At 53.9% G+C, this 9,116-nt stretch overlaps 1 protein-coding gene across 1 annotated transcript in view; it reads left to right on the top strand.

The window, feature by feature from the left end:
• The window catches only part of RGSL1 (regulator of G protein signaling like 1), a 16,080-nt gene that overhangs the window by 1,069 nt on the left and 5,895 nt on the right, over positions 1-9,116 (top strand). Inside the window, exons 4-13 of the mRNA XM_031065377.1 lie at positions 47-145; positions 598-825; positions 1,493-1,597; positions 2,214-2,375; positions 2,520-3,466; positions 3,907-3,969; positions 6,080-6,311; positions 7,001-7,087; positions 7,732-7,913; positions 8,851-8,979. Coding sequence (XP_030921237.1) covers positions 47-145; positions 598-825; positions 1,493-1,597; positions 2,214-2,375; positions 2,520-3,466; positions 3,907-3,969; positions 6,080-6,311; positions 7,001-7,087; positions 7,732-7,913; positions 8,851-8,979 — 2,234 coding nt within the window. The remainder of the gene's footprint in view (positions 1-46; positions 146-597; positions 826-1,492; positions 1,598-2,213; positions 2,376-2,519; positions 3,467-3,906; positions 3,970-6,079; positions 6,312-7,000; positions 7,088-7,731; positions 7,914-8,850; positions 8,980-9,116) is intronic.

The raw sequence follows: 9,116 nt of genomic DNA, 5'->3' as shown, positions 1-9,116 counted from the left end.
CGGTTTGCCGCTGCCAGGGCCCCTCTCTGGCTCTCTGTTCGTGCAGCTGTGCGCGATCATTTCAACCCCGGCCGTCGTTTCGCTGTTAAGCCCTGGGCGGAGCACGATCCATTTAAAGTCCTGCTGCAGTTTATGGGGTCTAGCCGTAAACACCGAGAGCATGTGTGGCGGCACAGAAGGACACAAACATCATCCCCTCGTCCTGGATTCCTCCTGAATTCAACAGGAGCCAAGCCCTGTTGGTCACCGCGCTGGCTCAGCCCTCCCTCCCCACTCGTGCCCGTTCCCCACAGCCCTTGCAGCGCTCAGATCCCAAAGCAAACAGGAACCCCCACTCCTCTGGAAGCCCCCGGGGAGCTGCCATGCCTGGGCTCTGGGAAGGCGGGTGAGGAAGAGGAAGGAAGCCCTGCAGGAGCTCGTTTTGGGGACGGGCGGCGGCTGTAACTCGAGTATCCCCCTTGTGCCTCAGCACCACCATCGTCGTAAAGCAACAGGGCTCCTTCCCCACCTCCTCCCCTGTGGCAGGGACCTGTTACTCACCCTAAAAACCAAGCAGGATCCGGCTCCTTGCTCGCAGCTAATCCTCTCCTTGGGCAGCGCAGGATGCCAGCCCCGCGGCTTTGCTGGCTTGGTTGGAAAAGCACCGTCTGCCTCCCTCCTGCAAATCCAGCCTGTGCCTGCACCTCGTCCTCTGGGCTGCAGGGGCACACCTGCCCCACCATGGTCTTTACCACAGCCTGCAGGAGGAAATCGGACCGGCTGCTCCGCTCGCTGCGGGGCTGGCGCTGCCGGGGGCCTGCCCACTGGGTCGTGCCTCTGCTCCGGGTTGGGAAGGCGGTGCGCATCCCGTTTTTGGGGATGTGCAGGGATTTAAGTACCTGCCTAGCAGAGTTTACTGAGGGGTTCAGGGGTGGAGCGGGGCTGGAGAGCATCCTAGTGCATGGGAATGCTGATGGTTTGGGTTTGCTGCTGGGCAGGGATGCCCTGGGAAGACAGGCTGTGGTTTCTCTTACTGGCAACAACTCGGGGTTTTGCTCACTTTGCCCCTAAAATGAGTCTTCTCAGTCCAGCTAGGTACTTGCTCAGCCTGAGTGTCAACTGCCACTGGAAAGCAAGCTGTGGCAGCAGGAGTACTGATTCTCATTCCAGAAAAATAAGCAATTCACCAAGGCTTTTCCTAAGTACATTGCTGCTGCTTCTCTAGTCAGGTTGAATCTCAAAGCTGGAGGAAGTTAAGGGTGAGCCCCAAGCTCAGGACAGAAAAGATGAGCATTTGCAAGGAAGAGAGGCACAAGAGCAGGACAAGCTGTCCCAGACAGGAGCGAGTTATCCTTACAAACGTCCCGTGTGCATCCCACAGCCTGCCCAAAACTTCCAGCTCAGGGTGATTTGCTGGTCTCCCTCCAGCAGCCTCTTCCAGGTTGGGAGCTGGAGAGTTTCCTTGGGATCTGGCAGGCAAGCCCTGATGCCACCTGTGCTGTGTGTCCCACAGCAGAGCTGCTGAACTGGCACAGTGCTGACCAGTGGCTGCTGGAGAGGTGCATCAGCGGGAGCCAGGGCATGCAGCACCTCTGCGCCTTCCTCCGAGGAACTGCAGGTGGGCACGGGATGCTCCACAGCCACAGCCCACCTGCCTGCCAGGAGGCTGGCACAGAGCTGGGGGCATGGGTAAGATGCCAGGGAAAGTTTTGGACAGTGGGACAGCAGCAGAGATGGGAGGGAGATGCACAACCGTGGCTTTGCTGTGCTCTGTTCCCTCGGTTTGGCTTCATCAACCTCGGGGCTTCCAGGGGCTCCTCCCTGTTACAGACATTTTTTATGAAAAATCTTTTCTTTAAGGTTTTTCTTCTTGAGAAGCTGAGAGGTTTTAGGAACAAAATGTAAACAATGATTATTTGTTGCTGTGGAATGCAACAGGTGGATCTGTGATTGGTCTCATGTAGTTGTTTTTAATTAATGGCCAATCACAGTCAGCTGGCTCAGACTCTTTGTCCAAGCAACAAGTTTTTGTTGTTTTTTTTTCTATTTTTAGCTAGCTTTCTGATGAAATTTCTTCTTTTATTCTTTTAGTATAGTTTTAATATAATATATATCATAAAATAATAAATCAAGCCTTCTGAAACATGGAGTCAGATCCTCGTCTCTTCCCTCATCCTCGGACCCCTGTGAACACCATCCCACCTCCCAACTCCCATCCCTTGTCTGATCTGTAGGGGAAGAACTGATCGACTTCTGGCTCATCACTGAGAGGCTCCTGGGTCTGGATGAGTCGGATGGGAGTCAGAGGGAGCTGTTCTTGTCCCTGGAGCACAGGCTGAGAGCCACTCACCTGCGTGAAGGCTCCAGCGTCCTCACCTTCTGCACCACCATCGTGGGTAAGAGGAGCTGGGGATGAGCACTGCCCTTGCAGAGAGTGGATCTTTCCTGGCTGCTCCCAGGGGGATGGGATGCCATCCTCTGCCTGGGGAACAGCCTGCACAGAGCCATTTCCCTGTCATAATTCCCTGCATCCATCTCAGGATCTCTTCCAAAAACCAGGCATATCCAGTCCATCAGCACCAGGAGGGAGATCCTAAGCAAGATGCAGGAACAGGTCCTTTTCATGATTCAGAGTTACTGGCTCCCTAAATTCTTCGTGCACTGCAAGATGGGGATGGAGGAAGAGGAATTGTGCTGGCCTTTGCTGCAGGAATATCAGGAACGTTTATCACAGGCTGCCTGGCAGCCCCCAGGCCTTGCAGAGCTCCTCCCCACCATGCACATCAAAAGGAGCCAGGGTGTGCCAGGGTCCTACTGCAGCCAGAAGGCCAAAGCAGAGGTCTGGGCTCTGGTCAAGGAGGGGAGACACAGCCAAGAATTGAAAAGGGCCACTTTTCAGGTGAAAGCAGAGAAGCAGCCAGGGCCAGCTGGGAGCAGGGAGGAATTGTGGCTGGATAAGGATGCTGTGGGATCCACTCCCCAGCAGTCATGGCAACCTGCCTTTGGAGGCAGAGGGGGAGCAACATTTCCTGGCAGACCTCAGTCCAGTGCAGTGCAGGATCTACAAAACCTCTGTAAGGAGAAAATCCTCCCTGTCCTGCTTCCCTCTGCATCCCTTGCCCGGCTGCCATCCCTGAAAAAGCCAGTCAAGACCTTGGATTTCCTTCCCTGGGCCCTGAGTGCCGAGGCTTGTGCTGGAAGACCCTTCAGAGATTTCCTGCAGCACCAGAACAGACCCCTGGAGACTCTTCTCCTGGACCTGTGGCACGACCTGGAGGAGTTTCTGCCCGTGGTGCTGGACTCCAGCAGAGAAAACAGCTTCTTCCTGCGCCATCTGATTGGGGAGAAGATCTGCAAGACCTACCTGGAGGACAGCAGCATTGAGAAGCTGCCCTTGGAGACCAGGACCCTCGTGAGTTTGTGGAACCGTCTGATATATGGAGAATTCTCCCCCTGGATATTCAGAGCCCAGCAGGAGATTTGCAAGGTACACAGGGTCAGGCTGGGAGGTACAGCTGGCATTGGCACCCCTGTGCTGGTGTGAGGGCTCTGGGGACGTTTAGGAAGTGAAGCATTTGGAAAATGAAGAGGAGGAGGGATTAGGAAGGGAATAAGTTGCAGTCACCTTGCAGTGGGCCAGGCCAGTGGAGAGGAGCATCCTCACGGGTTTGCAGAGCAGGGCTGGGCAGTCACTGAGCATCTCTGGTCACCCTGGCTAGGTGCACATTCCAGGACCATCCTTTTGCACCCATCATGGTTCCAGCACAACCCCAGTAAAACCCTTTTAGAGTCCCAGCCTTTCTGGGCAGCCCCATGGACGAAGCTGGATGTGCAGGCGTGTCCTGGGCATGTCAGCAAGTTGTGAGCCCCCCGTGGCACCAGCACTGTCACCCTGCCTGAGGACAATCCCCCTTTGCTCCTCCTCAGGTGCTCTGTGGCCTCTATGAGGAATTTCTGGCTGCTGATGACAGGACATTCCTCCAGTTTATGGTAAGGGGGATGCACAGGGGCATCCTTGGAGGGTGTGCAGGCTCCAGTGGGGATGTGAAAAGTTGGTAGGGAGTGAGGGAGGGAGGAGAAGCCCAGCATTACCTGCAGTGGTCTGGCATCCCACAATATCCCCAGCCAGTGCTGCCACAGGGTGACACAGCAGATCCTACCTTGCTCCAGCTGCCTGGAGCAATGATCCTCAGCTCTTCCAGCACAGCATCCCGTTCAGCTGGCAGCACTGCAGCCACAACCTGTGAGAGCTCCCCTGGGACAAGCTGTGACCCTGCCTAAAAGCTGGGAGAAATGTAATTACAGGCTTTTAGGGTAGGCATGGGTGAGCCCAGCACTTCTGGGAATTGATCTGCCCTTTTTTTTCCTTGCCCACGCTATTAATGTGTAATTATTCCTGCAATCAATGTGACTCATGTGCATGACACCCATGGGATGACCCTGCCCCAGCACCAGTGCCTGGTCAGCTCAGGGGGAAGAGGCCATGCAGCCTTTTAGCCTATGACTCAACCACCCTCAAATTTTCCACGTATTTTTTTCTACCAAAAAGGATGATATACAAAATCAGAGTCACACAAGCCCTCTTCCCAGACTATTATTCCTCCTGGCATCAGAAATCCCACAAAACCTCCCCAGATTCCAGCATTACACCCAGAAACCTCCTTGCAGCCAGAACCCCCTGAGCATCCCACCTGCACTGGTACCTGCACAACCTGTGCAGGCAGTTCTTCTCACTGCAGGTGGTGTTCTTCAAACCAACTGTTTTCCCAAAATAAAATGTAAAATCAGCAGCTGATCCTGGAAGTGTTAAGGAGAGGCTGTCAGGGCTTAGTGTCCTCAAAGACCTGGCTCCCAGAGCCTCAGCCAGGGAGAGCTGAGCATGTTGGAAAAGTCAGCAAAATCAGCTGGCAGCTCCCGACTGCTCTTAGTGGGAAGTTAATTAGCTGCCCGTGTTTTTTAAGCACCTCTGGTGGAGGAAATCTCCCCTGCGAGGCCAGAGCTGCTCTGGGAGTGCAATTAGCACTTCAGCAGGGTCGGGCCCTGCTCTCTGTGGGCACCATCCCCTGAGCCAAACTCCTCCCGGCGCTGCTGCTGCGCTGTCAGGGGAGCTGCTGCCAGCTTAGCAGGGCTATTTTTGGTGTCTGCTCTCAGCTCCCAGCCAGAAATCAGCCACTCTACCCCTTGGGCTTGGCGAGCTGTGCAAACTGTTTGTCTTTGGGGAGAGGCAAAACCTGCAGGAGGGTTTGGGGGAATGAGGGAGGCGCTCCCAGGGCACCAGCTGGTGACAACAGCCAACAAAAGCAGCACACGAGGCTGCCAGGCTGCTGGGGACACCTTCAGGGTTGTTTTCAGCATTCCTGGGGGGATGTTGAGCCCTTCAGGAAAGCTGCAAGGCTGTGTCTGGCCTACCTCTGGCTGCCTGTACGTCCCAGCCAGCTTGAGCTGAGCTTTGTGCTCTCACAGATTCCTTCCAGACTGCTTAAAGCTCAAGCAGAGGTCTAAACCAGGCAGGTCTGGAGTCTGAGGTGCAGTAAAACACGTGGGTGATGCCTTGGGAAGGCTGACCTAGAACAGAGGCTGGACAGAGCTAAAGAATAAAGCAGGGATTTATTAAAAGGCCTCAATGGATCCACCTTGGGCAGCACAAGAGCCCAGCCAGGGCTGCACCCAAGATGAACCAAAATGGTCACAAAATGGACAACCGGTCATGAGGTCTCTCACTTTAAAAGTTCTGCTCCATTTGCATATTGGAGTTCATTGTCCAATTCCAGCTTTAGCCCATGCAGTCCCATCCTTCTTGTTTTTCTCTCTTCAGCCCACATTGTTTGTGCTCTTGGGCCTGAGATTTGGATCATTTGCCCTTGGTCCCCAGCTGGAGAAGGAATTGTTTTGTCTCCCTGCTCTGTGCACAGAGCTCACCATCCCCTCATGTGAAGCCCAGACGCACACACTAAAGCAGCACAGAACCTGAAAAACACAAAAACTCAAACCTGAGGCATCCTGGGCCAAATATAAAAGCTCAAACCCGAGGCATCCCGGGAACAGTGCTGGAGATGGGGAAGGTGCTCTGTGCCATCACCCTGCCCTGTTCTCACCGCAGGCTCCAGGCATGGATGTCCCCATGGCCGAGGTGCCAGGCCGTGCTGCTGGCAGATGGGGACATTTCCACCTGTCCCAGAGGATGAACCAGGCCCTGCAGCTGGGCCAGGCCCTGCATGGCACGAGGAGCTTGGAGGGGGTCTCCTCCAAGCACTGGCAATTGCTTGCTGCTCGGGACCTGCAGAAAGGGGGCTCCATCCAGGCAGAGATGGAGCTGCTCCTGGGCAGTGCTGGTAAGAGGGGGCTCTCCATCCCTGGTGGGGCTGACGTTGGCTGAAGCCAGTAAAACATGGTTTATGCTCTGGTGGTAGCCCTAAACAGGTGACGGATATCACAGGGTGGGTGGGTACAGTGGGTCTGGGAGCCTTCATTGTAATTAAAGCTTTTGGCAGCTTTTTTTTCCTGTCAAAATCAGTCAAAACTGTCCACTGGGGTTTTAGACAAGGGCCAGATTCCCTCCTGCCAGTACCAGGGGCACCAAATGCCACATCCCTGCATTGTCCTGCATCACCAGGCCAAATGAAGGCTGCAGCAAAGTGGCTGAAGCCCAAGGCCAGCAGTGGCTCCTGTCACCCCAGTTCCACATTTTGGCCTTCTGAGGATGCTGGGACTGCCCATGCTGGTGCCACTGGTGTAACCCCTCAGCTTTGTTCTGTCATGCAATCTTTTGGGAATGACACCAATTTTCTGTGCTGCACTGAGAGTGACAGCAGTCACCTGTAGCACCCCTGTAGCTTGGTTTTTTTAGAGGTGTGCCCACAGTTTTACCCAAGAAATGCAGTGTTACAGGTAGATCATGGGGCAGGACACACAAGGGGACAGGAAAGGTGACAAAACCCAGTCCTCAGAGCCAGGGCTGAAGGGCTGTTGTAACCAGAGGTAATGTTCATGGGGTCTGTGCCCTCTCCTCTCTCTGATGCAGAATCCCAGAGGATGATAGCAGATGAGCTGGCTGTGAGCAGCCCCAGCAGGGAAGAGGAGCTCCTGCAGCTCACGAAGGCAGCACTCGGTGAGTGCAGGCAAGAGGCCAGGTGGGCTCCCAGACATTCAGCACCCCTGGGGAGCTCCTCCAGAAGGAAAGGCCTATCACCCACCACAGGCTGTGCTCTCCCAGTAGGGAGGGTGGCACTGGGGGATTTCTGTGAAGCAGATGCTGAGGAGGTCAAACTATGAGAGGTGAAGTATCAGTGATGATGTGAGAGATGGGGAGACTGTGAGGTGGTCAAAGAATCGAATTTTATTGTGGACTACAAATGCTTATAGACTGTTTTAGGAAGGCTAGTAATGTTTTACTACAATGATTGAGTTAAAAATCACATAAACAAACTTATACATTTTAAACCTCTCTTGCCTGCAGAAGTCTGATGTAGTTTTCCAGTAAACTCGTCTGATTGAATCTTCTTGCAATCCTGATTTAATCCTCAAAGTTCTGTTTGCTCTTGCCAAGGCATCCTGTTAGCAAATCTCTTAAGCTAACCAGGTCCAAAGTCCATCATCTGTGTGTCCCAGTAACCCAGTAGTGAAGAGCTCCCTCAGTGTCTCCTGGGCCAGAGTCACCACAGAGACACCCCCTGGAGGCTCCAGGGTCCAGCTGCCTGCTGTCACCTCTGGCTGTCCCCTGGGGAAGAGGCCAGCCTGTTTCTGTCCCTGCAGCTGTTGCATCTGAGAGGATTGCTCGAGAGAATGCTGCTGCTGCCGCGAGGAAGAGGGAAGCTAGAAAACGCAGGTCTGGCACCTCTCAGCACACGGCTTTGCTCCTTCCACTCTCTCAGGTGTTTCCCAGTGCTCCCCTGCAGTGCCACTGCTCCCTGTTTGCTCATTTGGACCTCTCAGATGTAGGGTGGCCTGTGGGTTTAAACTGAAGAAAAATTAACACTGCCCACCCCCAGCTCAGATTTACTCTTCACACCTTGTGCAAATCTTGTGCACTTCATCCTCAATCAACCCCCAGAATGCCACCTGAGCAGCGCTTAGATTCCCAGAAAAATCACTTAAAATCACACTGTGGCCATACTTAAATCTCTGTACCCACATTTCACCTCCTGGGAATACTCTGGCCATGAGTCCTTGGACTGGGATATAAAGCAAATGGAAAAATGATGCTGAGCACCTGGGCTGAGCTGATTTCTTCAGCCCAGTTATGCAAATGCACCCTGTCCAACATCCATCCCATCCCAACAACTGCTATAAATTCATTTTTTCTATGGCCTATCAGCGTTGATATTCCATCCAGACCCTCACCCCAAACCTACCAAATCACTCCTGGGCCTGCAGGCTGCTGGACTGGAGTAGGAAAACACTGCAGATAAACAGGACAGACACTTCCATGTGCAAGAAGAGAGTCCAGGGGAGGGCACCTAGTGCCATCTACCATTGTCCAACCTCCTCCAGGACCAGAAATCCAGTGAGACCCCAACCCCGGGGCCATCCCCTGTCAGCTGCTGCCCACCTTAGCCCCCCTTCCATCAAACCAGTGCCCTCCTCATGCCTCTGGCTGCCCTTGATGCTCTCTCTGCTCTCCCATCTGGCAGGCTGGAGGAGGAGGGTGAGGAGTATGAGGAGGACGAGGAGGATGAGGACGATGAGGATGAGGAAGAGGAGGAAGGACCCTACTATAAGCAGAAGAAGAAGAAGAAGCAGAAAAAGACAGGGAAGGAGAAAAAGACAGGGAAGGAGAAAAAGACGGGGAAGGAGAAAAAAACAGAGAAGCAGAAAAAGACAGGGAAGGAGAAAAAAACAGAGAAGGAGAAAAAGGCAGAGAAGCAGAAAAAACAGAAGCAGAAGAGGAAGGAACAGCAGCAGGAGCAGCAGCAGGATTTGTTGCCCTGGAACAGAAAGCCCAGGTCTAGGCGTCCTCGGTTTGTGCAGGATGGGACAGGGGACCGGAAGACACAGAGGATGGTAAGGAAAGACCCTGTGTGCTCCCAGGCTGAGGGTGTTTGCCAGACAAGGCACAGAGGAGGTGCTGTGAGACAAGGGATGCCACATAAATGGGGTGAGGGGATCAGACTTGGAGAGCTGCAGAAAGGCAGTAGGGA

This window comes from Geospiza fortis, unplaced genomic scaffold (assembly GCF_000277835.1).
Source record: "Geospiza fortis unplaced genomic scaffold, GeoFor_1.0 scaffold151, whole genome shotgun sequence".
NCBI lineage: Eukaryota > Metazoa > Chordata > Aves > Passeriformes > Thraupidae > Geospiza > Geospiza fortis.
This window is presented reverse-complemented; position numbering and strand designations above follow the sequence as displayed.